Source organism: Perognathus longimembris, chromosome 6 (assembly GCF_023159225.1).
Source record: "Perognathus longimembris pacificus isolate PPM17 chromosome 6, ASM2315922v1, whole genome shotgun sequence".
NCBI lineage: Eukaryota > Metazoa > Chordata > Mammalia > Rodentia > Heteromyidae > Perognathus > Perognathus longimembris.
Genome location: NC_063166.1, coordinates 9,740,104 through 9,759,420, shown reverse-complemented (window position 1 = coordinate 9,759,420; position 19,317 = coordinate 9,740,104). Strand labels below are relative to the sequence as shown.

General features: G+C 42.1%; 1 protein-coding gene and 1 long non-coding RNA gene across 2 annotated transcripts; both read right to left on the bottom strand.

Moving 5' to 3' along the window:
- Positions 1 to 977: 977 nt before the first annotated feature.
- On the bottom strand, positions 978 to 3,361 carry LOC125352179. Its single transcript, XR_007211149.1, has 2 exons — positions 2,378 to 3,361; positions 978 to 2,135 (listed from the first exon to the last, which is right to left on the bottom strand). It is a non-coding gene; the product is annotated as an uncharacterized LOC125352179 (long non-coding RNA).
- A 2,229-nt stretch (positions 3,362 to 5,590) lies between these two features.
- Positions 5,591 to 15,676, bottom strand: Glo1 (glyoxalase I). The gene is made up of 6 exons (XM_048347831.1): positions 15,503 to 15,676; positions 11,186 to 11,268; positions 9,715 to 9,855; positions 8,463 to 8,530; positions 7,554 to 7,643; positions 5,591 to 6,032 (listed from the first exon to the last, which is right to left on the bottom strand). The coding sequence occupies exons 1-6, from the start codon at positions 15,584 to 15,586 to the stop codon at positions 5,944 to 5,946; spliced, it is 555 nt and encodes a 184-aa protein (XP_048203788.1). The 5' UTR covers positions 15,587 to 15,676; the 3' UTR covers positions 5,591 to 5,943.
- Positions 15,677 to 19,317: the final 3,641 nt, after the last annotated feature.

Here is a 19,317-nt window from a genome sequence, read left to right as displayed (position 1 = left end):
TACTACATGAAGGCATTTTGAAATGTTAACAGCCCTTCCTGCATGTCCTTATAACTCATAGTTACCTCATTTCAGGCACCGAGGCCGTGGGCACAGGGATGCTATGGAAGAAAGGGGGCTCTGGACTCTCAATGAGCTCTGTAACAGCAAAAGGGATGTTAGCATAGCTCAAGTAGTTGATGTGCTACTAACATGTGGAAGGCCCTCGCTCAATCTCTAGCATTTCAAATGAATGAATGAAAATGGATTCTGGTTCAATAAATGTGAAATAAAGCCTGGAATTCTTGATTTTTCACCAGTTGCAGTTAATGCCGTTGTTGTTGGTACGGGGTCCAGCCTTGGAGTAGTGATGCCATTTAAAATACTGGTAAGATGAATGGCTGCAATGGGTTCTGAATTCAGAATCTTGCACTTGTTATATGCTGATGCTTTACCACTTGAGCCACACCTCCAGCTGTTTTCCAGTGGTTATTATTTTTTGCTGGTCCTAGTGCTTGAACTCAGGCCCTGGGCTCTGTCCCTGAGCCTCTCTGTGCTCAAGGCTACTGCTCTACCACTTAAGCCACAGTACCACTTCAAGCCTTTTCTGTTTGAGGAACCGAACCCAGGGCTTCATGCATGCCAGGCAAGCACTCTGCCATTAAGCCTAATTCCCAGCCCTTCTCTGGTTATTTTTTAGGATATGTTCTCATTTCCTATCTTTGCTGGGGTCACATGAGCAGCACTGTGTAAAGCTTCTCTCCATCATGACAAGGACTTTTCTGCCCACGCAGGTTTGGCACTATAATCTTGCCAATCTCAGTCCCCCTGTGAGTAGGATTACATGTGCAAGCCACTTAGTCCAGCCCCGTTCTGATCTTTAATGTTATCATCCTGACTAGAAGTTTGAGTATCTGACAAAAAAAAAACCATGTTAAAATAGCTCCTCGTACAATTCCTATCATCAAAATAATATTTATAGAAATGAACTCTTTTTCTTCTGTTTGTTCATTTCTATGTCATTGGGAGTGTAAAGGGAGGCACAGAAATAAAGGGACAGAGGGTGAACAAATGTGGCAATGGTACTTACTGGACACTACGCTGAAACTGAACCATACAACTTGTGGGTGGGAGAAACTGGGAGAGTGCAAGGGAAGGGGTGATATTGCCCAAAGATCCTTACTAGTTTTAGAGAATTGGGAAAATACAGAAAAATATAAGGAACAAAATCATGACTAATTTCAGTAGTGAGGAGCAATCACAATTCGGTATATTTCCTTCAAAGCATTTCTAAGTGCATGTGGGGTTTATTTCTCTTTCCTTCTTCAACAAATTTGGGAGCATAATAGAAGGGAAATGGAGTCAGATTTCCTCACTGTAACTTCTGAAGGGCCCCGAAGCTATACATCCAGGACAGTGATTAGCATGCCCATGTAACCTTGAGTCGCACACTTGTGTACTATCTTCAGTAACCTTGAGGCCATATTTAGCCAGATGTCACTTTTGTCTAGTGGGAGTACAAATAGGCACCACTGCTGGACAGCTGTGTTGGTGCTGGTGTTGCAGCTGCATCTGTGAGCAGAGAGCTCATGAATAAAACATAGCAGTCACTGTTATTGTGCCTTGCATTTTCTTTGGTCTGCCCTAAACCCCGTTTAACTCTACCTGGAGCAGAGAAGAACCTACAGCATTACCATGATGTACATGAGTTTGCATCCTGCTTTTCCACTTAGCGGTCTCATGAGCATTTTCCTATATTCCTTGAAAGCACAAAATACTTACAGTGTTAAATAGTGTTTAAACGAGGTTAGAATAGATAATATTCCATTGTTGTATTACAAGAGTTAACTCTTTCCCCACTTGGGGTTCTTGTTTCAAAGCTCTTACTATTATTAAAAAAAAACACAAGTATCAAATTATAGTTTTGAAATTTAAATCTGATTATTTTCAGAGAAACAAAATTCCCACAATATCATGGTAGTACCCAGTAAAAGAACCTGGTATTTTTGTCTTTAAACTCTTGAAATGTACTGCAAAATTAATGTATAGAGTTCATATTCAAATGAAAATTTCCATTTCATTACAACCATAGCAATCCTGTGTATTGGTGTTGAAAAAAGATCTACAATCTTTACTAGTATTGATAGGACTCAAACCTATATATTTAGGTTAGTGGGAGTCTTTTTTTTTTTTTTTTTTTGGCCAGTCCTGGGGCTTGGACTCAGGGTCTGAGCACTGTCCCTGGCTTCTTTTTGCTCAAGGCTAGCACTCTGCCACTTGAGCCACAGCGCCCCTTCTGGCCATTTTCTGTATATGTGGTGCTGGGGAATTGAACCCAGGGCCTCATGTATACGAGGCAAGCACTCTTGCCACTAGGCCATATCCCCAGCCCTCAAACCTATATATTTACAGTGCAAGTTTTCTTAACAAGTTTTTACTGAACCAATTATTCTATTAACCTGATTATTTCCTCAGAAAACTGGTGCTCTGACAGGCTAAGCTAATTATAACCACTTGTCACTCTCTGGGACATTGACGCATATCTGCTCCCCAGAAAAGTCACTTACTCATCAGTCATGTCCATTACAAACATGTTCAATCTGGTTACCTTGTAATTATAAGCATATAACTTAATACAATGGTATGTAAAACATAAGTTTATATAGAAAATGGAATGCTTTGAAGAGCTCTTAAAAGCTCTCATAAATGAGTGAATTGGGGCAAAGTGCATGTAAATAAGGAGAATATGCTTCTGTACTCTACCCATAGTGCTTTGTAAATGCTGCAAGTTCACATCCACTTTACAGAAGCTAGTAGGTGGCATTCATATAGCAGTAGCTCTCAGCAAGGCAGTGCTGACCCCTAGGGGTTGGTTGGGAAATTCATGGGACCTACTTTCAGTTGGGTTCACCTGGCACTTAGTGGGTGGGAAGCAGGTACATTGGGCACCCTGTAATGGCCTGCAACCTTTGCAAATCTCACTAGTCAGGTGCAACACCTGTTTTCCTCTTAAACAGAAATGCAACTCCCTAATCTGTGTGGATTCCAGAGTGACCTCCTCCCAAAGAGTACAGTGTGGAAAGGGGGTGGGCAGAGACCTTTCCGTTACAGGACAATGCCATGTTCATAGCCCTTCATACAATGTGCATTTTACCTCCGTGGTTTCCTCAAAAACCCATGACCTTAGCGTCTTCTCCATCTTCATCATCATCACCACCGCCACATGCACCCAGAAAACCCCAATTGAGAAATATTCTACAAACCAGTACTCTTTAAAAATGCCAGGGTCAGCAAAGAAAGTCTGAAAAACTATTCCAGTCTAGCAAAGTCTAAGGAGACATGATAATTCTGAAGAATCCTGAAGAGGGTTTTCAGACCTTAAGTGAGGGATGAGTTTTTTTTCTTTCATTGGATGTTGTTAAGGCTACAAGTGACACTTGAGATGATAGGTTATCTTTGATCAAAAATATTGTTGGCCCAAAGAGAAAACAAAATGCTAGGCTGAGAACACTAGAAGAACCTGGAGCTCTTGACAACCAGAACTATCTACCTTCCAATTTGAAATTCTAAAGTGCTTGCTATGTCAGATGGTGAACTTCTTTTTCCTTATTGTCAGAAGCAGATATTGTTATTGATATGCCCCTCTCTACAGGCAGCTGTGTTGCTGAGGGCTATTTACACACTGCAGTGGACTGAAGTTTGTGTTGAGCCAATTCCTAACTGATAAGACTTTGGGGAAGCAATTGGGTCATGAGGGTGGCACCCTCCAGAATGAAACTAGTGATCTTACAAGAGCCACAATTTCTCTTTGCCGCATGAGGAAGGATGGTGAGAAGACACCTGTCTACAAGACAAGAGGACTTTCAGCTGGGTTTGTTGGTGCCTTCATCTTGGACTTCTAAGACTCCCAAACCGAAACCATGGAATTTGTTACAGCAGCCTGAACTACAGCAGCGTGACCCAGTTCAAACCACCATATTATGTCAGCTAGGCTGGGAATATAGCCTAGTGGGAAGAGTGCTTGCCTCATATAATGTCAGCTACGCAGGGCTGATGGGAAACTGACATCCTACATAAGCTAGACTTCTGCTGCCTCATCATGGAGAGCAAGAGTGTCTTGTGCTCTAGCTCATCACTTCCCATCCATCAGCACTTCCTAGGCCACTTTATTTAGAAGCAATTGCTGGAATCCTTAGCAAGACTTAAAAAATTACAATATATTTTTCAATGCATATAGGAATGGATTTAAGGAACAAGATCCATCTGTTAGCAAGATTTACTTAGCAAGTGGACATAAAGTTTGAATTACTGAACTTATGAGCTGAATAGACCCCCTTATTTGTTAATTCTAGTACTCAAAATGTGAAGTTGGTCTTCCTAAGTTGTTGTAACCACATTTTGATATTTGGTTTTCTCTTATACCACAATCTTTTATTTCTTTTTTTTTCAAATCACAATCCTTTATTTCTTATTTCATTTGTTTTCACATACATCTTTACCAAAAGAAATAGGTGGCTTCCAGGCTGTACAGAATTACCACTATTCCTGGTTCAGAGTGAAATGCAAACCCTTTCAGATTCTCTCCCTACTAAAAGAGTTGCCTTTAGTTAGTAAATAAATAAATAGATGGACAGCAGTTTACATATTAAAGTAATACTTAAAATTTTATTTTGTTCTATATGTACAATTTGTTTAAATTTCTCACATTAAACTGTTTGATCCAAAAAACAAATGTAAAAAATGTGAGGTACTTCTATCAAAGAAAGAACAGCTGGCATGGCCCTATCCAAATCTTCCCTTAGTGTCTACAGAAAATCTAAATGTAGTTCAGCGAAAGGCTGGATTGTTTTTTATCCTTCAGGCCATAAGAGATTTTCAGACTCACTCTGATTTTTGAAACCCATTGAACACTGGAGGGAAGATTGCTGAGCCTACTTCTAATATCTCAGTTATTGTTGGATATAATTGATCATAAATGAATACTGGCTTCATGAGGACTCGTCATAAGTAACACAAGCGTCACAAGATGAGCACTGCCAGGTGTCCTGAAAGCACTCTTATTCTACTGACTTCTATGTTGTTTCTCTTGCCACGACATTCAGACCTAAGAGCCAAGAGCACAGTGCACAAACTCATGGAAGGTTTTTATAAGAGTCGAATACAAGAAGTATTGTAAGGTATAATAGTGAGGCATAATCTAAATTAGTAAAATGATGGTGAGACTTTGAGTGCCCAATTCGTTCCTTCACATTATTCTATACATGCCTTCTTTCTCACAGGATTAGTTAGTAGCAAAGAGTATGTTACAGCCAAGTCCAGGAGCTGGGTAGATATGTGTCCTTCTTCCTCCACACTCAGGTATATAAGACTTGGACTTGGGCTCTGAAATTATCTTATAAAAGACATGACATTTATTATTCTATTAGTATCCTTGTCAGCATGATTCTGAATTGCTCTCAGGAATTCTTTCTCTTTTGTAAAACAAACACTTTGTATTGTTTGAAGTACATGTGAAGTTTCATTTTTGTTCAGTGTTCTTTACTTTGCATTGTGAAAAGTATTTCTGAGGAATGGAAACCCCTGAAGATAACAACCACAAAAAAAATTTAAAAAAAGAAAGAGATTCAAAGGCCGACTTGAAGAGAGGCAATTTGGGAGACAGAAAGTAGCAAATGCAGCCCCTGAAGGGACTTGTTCTAATTATTACCTAAAAAGTAAAGTTATACAACTACATTCAAGGTCATTGGTAAAGTACTACTTTAAAACTAGAATAACTATACAGTTATGGAAGGTGGGGGACTGTGGAAACAGGAGGAAAGGGAAATTACTTAAAAATAATTTGAATTAGGACACAATCCATCCATTCATTGATTCTAGATGCTCCAGGTATCTGAGTATCTCCACTTATACTGTTTCCTTTCTCTTTCGGTCTTCGGTGCACCTCACAGACGTGTTTTCACACAACTACACAAGAGCTACTACACTGTTAGGATTGAAAATTTCAATCCAGTAGCCATCGGGATCTTGAATAAATGCCAGACCTTTCATTTTACCTGTAAAGTGAAAATGTTCATTACTGATAAGCAAGCCCATAAAATGAAACTTTTTTTTTATTTGTGCATTAAAGAATTTTATTGATTTTTTTTTTTGCCAGCCGTGGGGCTGGAACTCAGGGCTTCAGCACTGACTGTCCCTGGCTTCTTTTTGCTCAAGGCTAGTATTCTGCCACTTGAGCCACAGCGCCACTTCTGGCCGTTTTCTATATATGTGGTGCTGAGGAATCCAGGGCTTCATGTATAAGAGGCAAGCACTCTTGCCACTAGGCCATATCCCCAGCCCCTAAAGAATTTTACTGAAACACAATCAGGTAACCACAGATAAAAAGCTGCTATACAGTGGAAGAGAATCTTCAAGATAGTTATGCCTCTTTACACAGGGAAACTTCAGTAAAGTTTTGGATTAAATTTTTGCCATTAACAATGGAGGTTAGAATATAGTAGAATGGCACATGTGACTAAAGAATGGAAAATAAAAGCCAAGCAAGAATTCTGTATTCATGTCCCTATACCTTAAAATTGAAGTCAAAGTAATAGGATTGTTTTTACAAATGCAAATGAAGAGATATTGGCACGTGTAGATACACTCTGGAGGACATGGAAGTCTTTCAGAACCACAGGAAGTGATAGGAAGGGTCCTGAACCCAGGGGGATACAATGGTCTCAAAAAAATTTCAGAAACAAGATAGAAGCTAAAACAGAAGAAAAGTTCTTCCTAAAATGAAACATTTTTAAACTCAATTTTTAATTGGCACTTTCAAGAACCACATTATTTTGTGTATGGTTTTAATGTTTCAAGTTCCATATTGTTTGTGCTGCTCAAAGGCACATTTTTCATAATGCCCCCAAATGTTACCTTCCACACAAAGCTGGAAAGCAGCCCTTCTAAACCAACTGTGGGATAGGCTGTACCTGTCAGAAACCAGGTACTTGCCTCATTTCCTGTTACCATTTCTACCAGTTCAGGAGTCACAGGAATTGTCTTAAAGAAAAAAAAACCAAGAGGTGCTCAAGGGAGTATAGCTTACCTACATAGCCAAGTCACCCACGTGGTGGGTCTAGAGAATGGAGGAGCCTAGGTTTTTGGGTTTTTTTTTTTTTGCCAGTCCTGGGCCTTGGACTCAGGGCCTGAGCACTGTCCCTGGCTTCTTTTTGCTCAAGGCTAGCACTCTGCCACTTGAGCCACAGCGCCACTTCTGGACATTTTCTGTATATGTGGTGCTGGGGAATCGAACCCAGGGCTACGAGGCAAGCGCTCTTGCCACTAGGCCATATCCCCAGCCCGAGCCTAGGTTTTGATGACTCTCTGGATTCTGGATTCACTCTGGTGAAGCTACCCTCAGTGCTATTTCTCAGTTCTCTGAAATCCCCAGGTATTCTACTTTTCCTAAACTGGTTGAATTAGACTTCCGTTACTTGTAACCCAAAGGGTTTAACTTCAACAAGACATTCTACACGGGTGCTTATAACAATATTTAATTAGAGAAAGGCATGAATATAGTTAAGTAGTAGACTTACCATCATTAGGTTTCTTGACAAATTTGACTCCTAGTTCTTCAAATCTTTTACAAGCACCATCAACATCAGGAACAGCAATTCCAATGTGACCTTAGGTGACACGACCCCCCCCAACACACATACACAGAAAGAGAAAAAGAAAGTAAATAATTACAACACTGTATCCAAGTGCTACAAGTGGCTTCCAAAACTATTTCGAAACACAAGGCATTTGAAAACAAATTGAGTCAAGTAGGCTCCAAATCTATATTAAAGAAGGAATATGACTATAACTAGCTGGTTAGAATGGAATAGATAACTGGTCTGAATTATAAGTTATTTAAAATAAACCAATACAGGCTAATATAGCTCAATATGTTGTAAGTAATCTATACCAAAGTAGGACTCTAAAATCAAGCAGACAGTAAGAGAAGTTATTGTCTACTAACATTGAATAGGTTTACTGTTGCGAAGTTTGTATGTCAGCCTTTGCCCCTGGAGTTGAGTGATTTTTATATTAAGGCAGAAGTATACTCTACCAGCAAACTAAGATTGCTATTAGCAATAGGATTATTTTGGTTTGGTTTGGTTGTTTTAATTAAAAAGTGTACTGGAAAGGGCTGGGGGACTTAAGTGGTAGAGCAACTAAGTTCAAGTCCCACCACTGCAGAAAGTCAGAAAGACAGAGATAGACAGAGAATATCTACTGAAGCTTTAAAATAAAATCATCATGAAAGGATAAATGCTATATTTAGATAAAGACTCAAAAAAATTGCATACTCCTAAATAAGGTTATTTATGGAAAATAAAGATGTATCTCTAATAAATTATTCTTAATGATCATTACTGCTTTAGGTTTATTATAATCCTAACATGAACACCACATAGAACATCAATCCACACATATTCCATACAAGTAGTAAAACATACCAAATCCCCGAGGGTCTGAATTGCCATTGTGGTAACTCTGGGTCTCATCATCTTCTGTGCCCCAATTGCTACAAAAGAAGGGAAACCGGAACTCACACCTCAAATCTCCATCTCAAAGTCTTCTCCTATGTACCACTTACAGAGCTGATCCAAGCCTGCTGCTACACTACTCATTGTCAACCGTAGACAGGACAAGAGGGCAAAGTATGGTTTTAAACAGATCAAGGAGACAGGAAAAAACAGGCACTGGGATCAGAGAAATGATACCAACAGCATGCTTTATTGTGTCAAGTACATCATATTGGATTAAACTCTAGAGTAGAACATTTCCATTTTGTAGAAGAGATCATCTAGGGAAGAGATATAATTTGCCAGGGTCACAGAACCAGTATCAGAGCCAAGATTCATGTCTAGGACTGTTTCATTCCAAGATTTTGTTCTGTGAGTCAAGACACATTTTGCAACAAATAGTCTTTTGGTAATTAGTAAGGAGTACAAAGAAACATTGTAAACATAACAAAGGGGGAATCTTTAGTTCCATACTCTCAACTGTTGAAATTATAAAATACTTTAGAATTTGAATGTTAATTTTAACAAAATGATTTGAATTGTTTTTCCCTTTCTCTTTCTCTTTCCAATACCAGGGCTTGAACCAAGGGCTTTGTATATGTTAGGCAAACGTTCTGCCACTGAACTACATCTCCAGCTTTCCCTAAACTGTTTTTTCTTTTTTTTTTTTTTTTGACTTTTTAAAGAACTTATTATATAACACTTCTAGATTTAAAAAAAAGTACAACATAATAATTAAAGGACAAAAATTTGAATGATATAAGATTTTGGTTGAAGTACCTGCACATTAGCTACAGTTTTGATAAATACCTCACCACATAAGGGTTTTATATGCTCTACCTAAAAGACAAATGTTCTTACTGGCCCTAGTGATACTATAAGACTAATACTGTAAGACTAATACGAAGACTCAAAAATTTATATAAAATGTTTGAGGTCAGCCCAGGCTAAACAGTGAGTCCAAGGACAGCTTAGGCTACATACTAAGCCTGGTCTCAAAAATACAAAAGCATTCATATTGTTACTAATTGAATTAAACTAGCAAGCAGAGAAAGGGAAGGAAGGGGAAGGAGAAGGGGAAGGGAAGAGGAAGGGGAAGAGGTGGGAAGGAAAGGAGAGAGAAATTAAACTGGTAAGCAGAGAAAGAAGGACCATACACAAAAAGATTTTTAAAAAAACTTACTGTGTCAACTCAAGTGTAGCTTTTCTGGAGAATGTCCATGCTATTCTTTCATTTCTCTCTTTGGGGATATCATTTTTGTCCTCATAAGCCAAGAAATAGAGTGAAAATTTCATAGAAGGAAAATCAAATTTCTGGAGTAGCCTGAAATTAAAACAAACAAGGGTAAATCATTGACATGAGGAAAGGCTGACTCATTTTAAAATCAACATAACTTTAATTGAGACAAAGAAGAGGAAAACCAGTGAAAAAAAGTATTTAAAAACAATGAAACATAAAAGTAAAAGGAGCCAGGTGCCAGTGGCTCACACCTCTAAGCCTGACTACTCCGGAGGCTGAGATCTGAGGGCTTTGTTTCTAAGGTAGTCAGGGAAAACAAATTGGTAAAATTCTTATCTCCAACTAATGGGCAGAGAGCCAGCAGTGGAGGTGTGTGTATCTTAAGTGGCAGAGCACCAGCCTTGAGCAAAAATGCTAAAGGACAGTATGAGGCCAGTTTTTTTTATTTGCAAAATGAGATTTAGCCTCTCAATGGCCTACCATGACTGAAGGAAGCGACATGGAAAGTGCATGGCAAACAGGAAATGTCCATTGAGTTTCTTTCCATTCTGCCCTTTAAATATATAAATGCATATTTATTATTCTAAAAATATTATTATATATTGATTCTTATGCTATATTACTTGAAGTGTTATCTCAAAGTCAATGGAGATTATAAGGCAGTAAATTAAATGTAATTTAATTTTATTCATATTATCAAAAACAAACTAAAAACCACGTTACTTAGGGAAAACAAATCAAGGAAAATCAAACTGCTGGTTATATCTGACAACTGGTGAGAACGAAGATTAACAAACACATAAAGATGACTCAGTGGTTACCAGTTCAGTGGCCATTATCGGGCTAAGAATGAAAGCGCTGCCTAAGAAGCAAACTGGCCTTTTGAGTAAACTCATTCATTTTTCTGAGCAATAGGCCCTTGTATTTGTTTTCTGGAGTAAACATGAAGCCACAAGCTGTCAGAACATTTAAAGGGATCTGAATGAACAATGGGCTTAGATGGAATTTGGAGAAAATTCAAGTATTTGTGCCTTTGGTTGCTCATGGGCTTAGCTTGAATAAAGAAGGGAACTTAACCTAACCCCTGTCTATGCAGCCCCACCTTATAGGCCCCTGGCAGAAGGAACATTTGATTGATTTTTTTTTTTTTTGCCTGTCTTGGGGCTTGAACTCAAGGCTTGAGCACTGTCCCTGGCCTCTTTTTGTTCAAGGCTAGCACTCTGCCAACTTGAGCCATAGCGCCACTTCTGGCTTTTTCTATATATGTGGTGCTGAGGAATTGAACCCAGGGTTTCATGTACGTAAGGCAAGCACTCTACCAATTCCCAGCCCTGATTGATTTTTAAATGGGCCTGAAAACCTTCCCTGTATTCACACTATAGAATAAACATCAAGGTGCTAATGTTCTACTTACGTCATTCCAAGAACTCTAGTATAAAAATCTAGTGACTTCTTAGGATCCTTAATTCGTAGCATGGTCTGCTGTAATAGAAAATCCTAAAAAGAAACAGATACATTAAACAGCTTTAACTTTTACTTGTGCTTCTTATAAGATACAAACGGACTACCACTGTTAACTTTTGTGTGTGCGTCAGTCTTGGGGCTTAAACTCAGGGCCTGGGCCCCATCCCTGAGCTTCTTTTTGCTCAAGGCTAGCACTCTACCACTTTGAGCCACAGCTCCACTTCCAGTTTTCTGGTAGCTAAGTGAAGTCTCCCAAACCATCTTACCCAGGCTGACTTCCAAATGCAATCCTCAGATCTCAGCCTCCTGAGTAGCTAGGATTGCAGGCATGAGCCACTGGTACCTGGCTAATTCTTTTAAGCTTCTAATCACATGGAAGGCAGTTGGGCTCTAAGGTCCTAGGTTTCCAGAAGACTTGGGGTTGTCCTAACAGTGTCCCTTTAGGCAAACAGGTGAGAAAGAGAAAAGCAGCACCTGATATGCAGGCACTAGCCTGGCACACACAGCAAGGCCTTGGTTCCCTCATGATGAACACAGAAATACCTACTACAGTCACTGTGATTATTATAAAGGAAAATCAATTTTTTTAATTTAAAAAATTATAAAAATAGCAGCAAGACTTTATCTTATATGCTTGTCTCAGTGCAGAAACAAAATAGTGAAGATCTGACAAAAATAGCAAACATTTCCCTCTCTCTGGTAATGTGAGTGGCCTCTGGTTCTCTGTCAATTACCATGTTTGCTTGGGGAGGTGGAGGCTAGGAAATCTTATGTGTGCTCTTTCAGCAGACCACAGGCAATTTCCAAGGCAGCCCTGGACAGCCTCATGGGGAAAGCTGTCCTTCCATGCTAGACTTGGGGCTCTGCCAGTGCCCTGCGGTATCTAGAGAAATTACAGGGAAAGACTAAATCCTAAAATGTCCCAGATTATTTGATCAAACACTAATTTAGGTACTGCTTTGAGGGCCTTGACAGATGAAATTAAGGTTATTATTAATCAGTTGGCCTGAAAATACACAGATAAGCATAAGTTTTCTAAGTGAGTTCAGTGTAATCACACAAGGACCTTCCCACACAAGGACCTTAACAGCATAAGAGAAAGGCAGGAAAGCCAGAGAGAATGCAGAAGACAGGTGTGGCACTAGAGGAAGCAGGAGACACCAAGGCAAAGTAGTCTCCCAGCGTGAGCTATGAGATGTGGGAGCACAAGACACAGGGAGATGAGCGAGATCTCCAACACCACCACCCTTGCAACCAAGAGCCAGCCAGAAAACAACAGAAAAGAATTGTGCCAGTGATTCCAGCTACTCAGGAGTCTGAGGTCTGAGGACTGTGGTTCAAAGCCAGACTGGGCAGGAAAGTCCATGAGACTCTTTATCTCCAATAAACTACCAAAGAAAAGTGAAAAAAGCCTGAAACTGGAGCCATGGCTCAAGTGGTAGAGTGCTAGCCTTGAGCCAAAGAAGCTAGGGACAAGTGCCCAGGCCGAGTTCAAGTCCTAAGACTGGCACAAGAAAGGAAAAGAAAAGAAAAGGAAAAGGAAAGGAAAGGAAGGAGAGAGGGAGGGAAAAAAGAAAACTAAGGAAGGAAGGGAAGGGAAGAAAAGGGAAGGAGGGAAGGAAAGGAGGGAGAGGAAGAAAGAAGGAAAGAAAAAGGAATTGCATTTGTACAACCTGAGTTTGGAAGCAAACCCATTTCTTTGGGTTTTTTTTGTGTGTGTGCCAGTACTAGGACTTGAACTCCGGGACTAGGTGCTGTCCTGGAGCGTTTTTGCTCAATGCTAGTAATCTACCAGTTGACTCACAGCTCTCACTTTCAGCTTTTTGGTGGTTAATTGGAGTTAATAGTCTCACAGGCTTTTCTGCCCAGTTTGGCTTTGAACCAAGAACATAGCCCTCCTACGTAGCTAGGATTACATGCATGAGCCACTGGCATCCAGTTCAATATAGCCCTGGTTTTAAACTTTGATTTTAAACCAGTGGGATGCATGTCAGTCTTGTAACCTTTTCTTTTTTCTTTTTTCTTTTGGCCAGTCTTTGGCCTTGGACTCAGGGTCTGAGCACTGTCCCTGGCTTCTTTTTGCTCAAGGCTAGCACTCTGCCACTTGAGCCACAGCCCCAATTCCGGCCGTTCTCTATATATGTGGTGCTGGGGAATTGAACCTAGGGCTTCATGTATACGAAGCAAGCACTCTTGCCACTAGGCCATATTCCCAGCCCTCTTGTAACCTTTTCAATGATGAGCTCATGTACCCTTAACCAATCTACATCCTGCAGTATTGGTCCATAAGTTGTGTCACTCTCATAGTTTAGAGAGAACATAATACATCGCATGTCATTTTATTTTATCCTCATGGCAGATCTCTGAGCTGCCTTTACTTCCACTGTAAAAACTCAACACAAGAGTCCTGCCAAGGTTACTGTAGCCAATGAATGGAGCATACTAATGGAGGTCATCTGACTCTAAATATTGATACTAGGCAATGTTTGAAAACCTCTGTTTCCTCTGTTCTCCAAAATGTTTCATAATGTCAATAGCTAACTAGTCCACCTCACATTAGAGCTGGTGTATGGGAGGGGAAGCCTATCTTGTTTATCTCAGTATTCCCCAAGTGTGTACCATGGTCTTTATAAATGTAGACAACCAGTATTCAGGCTGAATTTATTTAGTTCAGAGGATTCCTTTTTTCTCTTCACGGCAAATTTCAAAATTACTGTTTTGAGTCAGTATCCTAGCAGCAGACAAGGCAGAGAAGCCAGGCTCACCCTCTCTGGGTGAGTCAACACCTGCATCTAAATCTCCTTATGTGCCTATTAGAGTTGTGAGGATTAAATTAAGTAATTGACTTACATGCCACACCTGGCCCAGCATACTGAATATACATCAACTATTATGTATTCTATTGTATGTCTCTACTCAGTACTTTTAGGACCAAAACTGCTGATCTAAAAAAAAAAAAAACCCTCCAAATCAAATAAAGTTTAGATAAGTGTATCTAATGTATTTCTAAGTATCTTCCTAGAATCTTGTGCATGTGTGCATGTGCGTGCGTGTGTGCGCTGGAGGTTGGATCTAAGGCCTCATGCATGCTAAACATGTTCTCTACCAGTGAACCACAGCTCCAGGAATCGTTTTTGTTTGAAACAGTCCAGAATATAAAACTCACACTGAACTATCCTGAAATCTTTTCATTTATTTGCAGTAGTCCAGTACATAAAATCCTCAGTAATCTGGGAAATTAACTTATACTAAATGATCTAACTTATACCATATACAATATGTAGGGTGACTATTAAAGAACCCGTAATTTAAATAGACGAATCATTCATATACATTCATAATTTAAATATATAAATCTCCCTTTGATTTTGCAGTGATTAACGTTTTTCCTAAGTGCCTACCAGGTGCTAGTCAAAATGGGAAGTTTCTGACTCTGCTCTGAAGGCAAATCCCCTCTGCCTTCTTCACAGATCTGGGTAACTTAACACACCCACAGCGGATCTTCAAGGAATTCACAGACGATGCAGTTACGTGAATAATAATAATTACAACAGGTGTTTACCGACACTGGTACCGACTACACAGGTACAGAGTCCCCAGGCGACGGCGGAGTCCGGCCTTGACACTGCAGAGGCACCACCCCTGAGTGACTTACTGTGACTCAGTACAGTCCCGGGAAGCAGTGAAAGCCCCCCCCCCCCCCCCCCCCGTCTCTTACGGGCTCGCAACCGTAAAACCAGGTCAGCGGAGGAATTCCTCCGATTCCCCTTCTGATGGAGGCCCTAGGGTCTGTCTCTCCTCTCTCCTGGGGCCACGAGGAGGGTGGCCGTCAGGAAACAGCACGACACAGCCAAGCCAACGCGGTCAAGCGCGGGGCGATGGCAGTGCTTGGGAGGGGTGAAGCCCGAGTCACAGCGGGCCTGCGCCCCGGAGCTCTGACCCTGCGCCGGGCGGCTGGCGACGGCCCACCTGGGAGCGGGGACACCACAGGCCAGGAACCCGACCCGGGGCTGGTCCAGCTTCCAGCCGCGTCCCCAAATAGACAAGCCCGTCGCACGTCCTGGAACTAACCTTTAGACTGGATCCCCTCCATCCTCACAGACCGCCCCCTTCCCGGGACTGGGCCACATCACCCCTCTTCCCGGCCCGCTCCCGTCCGCCCGAGGCCGGCCGACCCGCAGCGAGGAGCCGCACCCGGGTTCGGATTCCGCCCGGGCCCGCGCCCTCCGAGGGAGGGCGACCGGCGAGAAGGGGATCGAGAGCCCACCTTGGTGCTGGGGTCCGCGTCGGAGCAGCAACTGAGGGCGGCCTCGTCAGTCAGGCCACAGGACGCGGGCTGTGGTTCTGCCATGGCTGCACTGCGGAGTCTGGAACGGCGGCACCCAGGAGCACAGACACCACGGACAACCTCCGACCCGGCCGAAAGCCGCCGGCCCTCACGTCAGCCAACGCGACGGCGCCGCGGGGGCGGGCGACAGACACGTCTAGCCAATCGCTGCGCGGAAAGGTGTTATCTCTCTGCTGATTGGATGCCTGGGGGCCCTGGGGCTGAGGACTACAACTCCCAGAATGCTTTGCGCAGAAAAGAAGTAAATTCTTTTTTTTTTTTTTTTGGCCAGTCCTGGGCCTTGGACTCAGGGCCTGAGCACTGTCCCTGGCTTCTTTTTGCTCAAGGCTAGCACTCTGCCACTTGAGCCACAGCGCCACTTCTGGCCGTTTTCTATATATGTGGTGCTGGAGTATCGAACCCAGGGCTTCATGTATAGGAGGCAAGCACTCTTGCCACTAGGCCATATTCCCAGCCCCAAGAAGTAAATTATTTAAAAGAGGAAAAAAAAAGTCTGCAGGCGGGAAAGTGAGGTTTGACCTAGTTTTGTTTCCATTTAATTATTAAAGTTCAAGGGCTGGGGATGTGGCTCAGTGGTAGAGCATTTGCTTTGTTCGGTAAAGCAAAGCAGAAGGGGAAAATGTTAACACATGCAGGGCAGATTGTCAGAAGCTTGGGCTAGGACAAAATAACATCCTATCTCAACAAGTTGTAGAAACATACATGTAATACAATATCATTTTTGGAAAGTTTAGAAATATGTAAAACAAGGTATTGTATTTCGTGTAGCAGAACACACATCTAATAATGACATCAAGAAATGCCCAAGAACAAACAATTCAAAACAGGAACATGATTTCCCCCAAGGAGCAGCACAGGAAGCTGCCTCAGGCTTACAAATCAATGGGAAAAAAACAAAAAACACAACAGATGAACAACACTGAAAATGACAAAAGGGAAAAATGGGCAGTTTATAAAAGAAGGAACACATTTCTGAGTATACAGGGAATCCTCTTTGATACCGTTGACATTGAAAGAAGTTAAAAAAGTATCTGTCAGGATCAAGGATTGCATGTAGAGCAACTGAAATTCATAAGCAGTAATTGAAGGATTGACCCCTACCCTACTACCCCAGCATAGATGTGCTTGACACAGGCAGGAAAATCAGACCTGAGCTTGGCTGTAAACATTCCATTGTGGACCTAGCCTGTCAGGCTCTGAGGCCCAGCTTTGAGTCCAGGAAAGGGTTAAAGAGGTTGAAAGCAGAACTGGGCCCTGTGAAGGTCAAATGGCCTAGGCAAGACAAATGTAGAGTTGCTTGAATATTAACAAAGCTTGAGACCTTGAATAAAGGAATACTTACCCAATTAATTATCTGCTCAAATCTGCAGTCATCCCCCTTATACTAAACTAAAGTAACCCGTCTCCTAGTTCAGACTCCATAAAACCCCTGACTCAAACCCCACCTTAGCTCAGCCTTCAAACCTCTCTGTTGTGCCTCAATAAACAGTCCTACTCTGTTGAGAATGGAGTCTGTCTTTTCCCCTTTTCCTTTCTCTTCCATTTTCCTAATAGTCAATAGTACCATCTCTTCTGTTGATGAAACTTGGAACAAAACATATCATGGAGTTACAGATTTTTGGAACAGTAAGGTAACTTAGAAGAGGCCTCTCACTGTCTTCATTTTCCAAATGAAGATACAGAGTATGACAGCAATTTTGCAGTCAAGGTTATTCAGCCAATTAGTCGATTTATTTGTTGGGTAGCACAGTCTGCATTGAACCTCAGGTTCCTGATACCAATCCAGTTATTTTTTTCAGTATATTAGTACTACACTACTACTACTAATAGCCAACACTGATTAAGTCATTTCCATGTGCTACTGTGCTGAGGGATTTTTTTAAATCTCATTATATTTTCAGAGACATTTAATGTTTTATATGTGTGTGACATGTGTTTCTTTCCCATTAAGCTCTAGAAAACTCTGTGGAAGATGTGGCTTTCCTGTCTATCGGACCTTCTCAGGAGGCTCCCATTTGCAAGTATTCCATGGACCTAGTTTTCTACCAGAGTTAATGAAACTATTCCATGGATCATGGTGCTAAAAATCAAATATGGCAACACACACCTTTAGAACCAAAAGCTCTGCTTCTGTTTACTATTATTTCTTTAGAATATATTTTCAAAAGAAGAATTTGTCAGTCAATGCATATGAGTATGTTTAAGACACTTCAAGGGATATGATATTCTGGAATTTGTTTCTTGTTATATCAGAATATACAGAGGTAACTCTGCCAAGAAAAGATGGCAAAGGATCAGATCTCCACAGATCTATAAATGCCAAACGTGGACAAGGAGACCCAGTGTGACATTTATTGCTCATAGACCAACACATGGCAAGAATATTGCATGCAAGACAAGTTTCCTTGTTCCCAACCCTCAGTGGATGGAACCATTGGTCAGAGGCAAGTATTGATTGTGAGACAGCTAAGGAATCCAGGGCTCAGTGGTCAGTGTTCTTTGGTAATGAGCACTCCACAGCGGGTTCTTTTCTCCTGGGAACTGATATCCTGTCAAGTAGTTCACTTATAGGAAAAGCAGCAAGATGCTGTTTTTCTTCACTCGTTTCTGTCTGTCTCGCGGGTCCTAACTTTCTGAGCAAATGAACTCAGCAGCAAACTCAAATGCAAGACTAACGTCAGAAAATACACAGGTCATAGAAAACACTGTTCTGTACCAACACCCTGGAAGCATATTTTGGAATGCTCCCAAGGCCTTCAAACTTGGACCACGGATTCTCAAGGTTTGGGGGGGGGGGGGGACATCGTGTCATACACATTAGAAGACACAGACTTGTGTCACAGGCAGGGACCCCTTGCCCTGCACTTTGCATCTGTAGACAGGCACCCTCCGTGCCCGGGGGTGGGGGTCCGCTGAGTAGATGGGCTATTTCTTGAGATGCTCCCTGGGATGCCGGCGCGCGCCTGGACCTGAGCCCCACAGCGCCCCCCCCCCACGCCCCCTGGGTGCAGCGCCCCGCGGATCCGCGCGGTACCCCCACCCCTCCGGAGAGAACCAGTTTCCGGACTCCCAACGGCCGAGGAGCCATCAGGGAACCACTGCTTGGCAGGAGGGTGAGTGAGCGATCCGTCCGAGGTCATCTACAGCCCGCCTGCCGCCCTCCTCCCCCAGCTTCCACGCGGAGGAGGAGGAAATTCTGTCCCCAGCCTCTCTCTTTGTCTAAGCCAGTGGACCCAACTCCAGGATGGAAAAGCCCAGCGAAGTCACTGACCCCCCTCCCCCGCGCCCCAATCCCAGGCTCTTCCTTTGACTCCACACCCTGTCCCTATTAAAAAAAAATCAAAATCAAAAGTTAGAGGCAAGGGATGTAGGTCAGGGGCAGAGTGTTTGCTTAGCTAGCTAACATGCAACAGGTCCAGGGCTCAATCCCAGGCACAAAATGGTAGTATTTGAGAGTCCTAGATACTTTATTTATTTATTTATTTATTTATTTATTTTGGCCAGTCCTGGGCCTTGGACTCAGGGCCTGAGCACTGTCCCTGGCTTCTTCCCGCTCAAGGCTAGCACTCTGCCACTTGAGCCACAGCGCCGCTTCTGGCCGTTTTCTGTATATGTGGTGCTGGGGAATCGAACCTAGGGCCTCGTGTATCCAAGGCAGGCACTCTTGCCACTAGGCTATATCCCCAGCCCCCATAATTTATTTTATTTTAAGCTAAACTATAAGAATTAGCCAT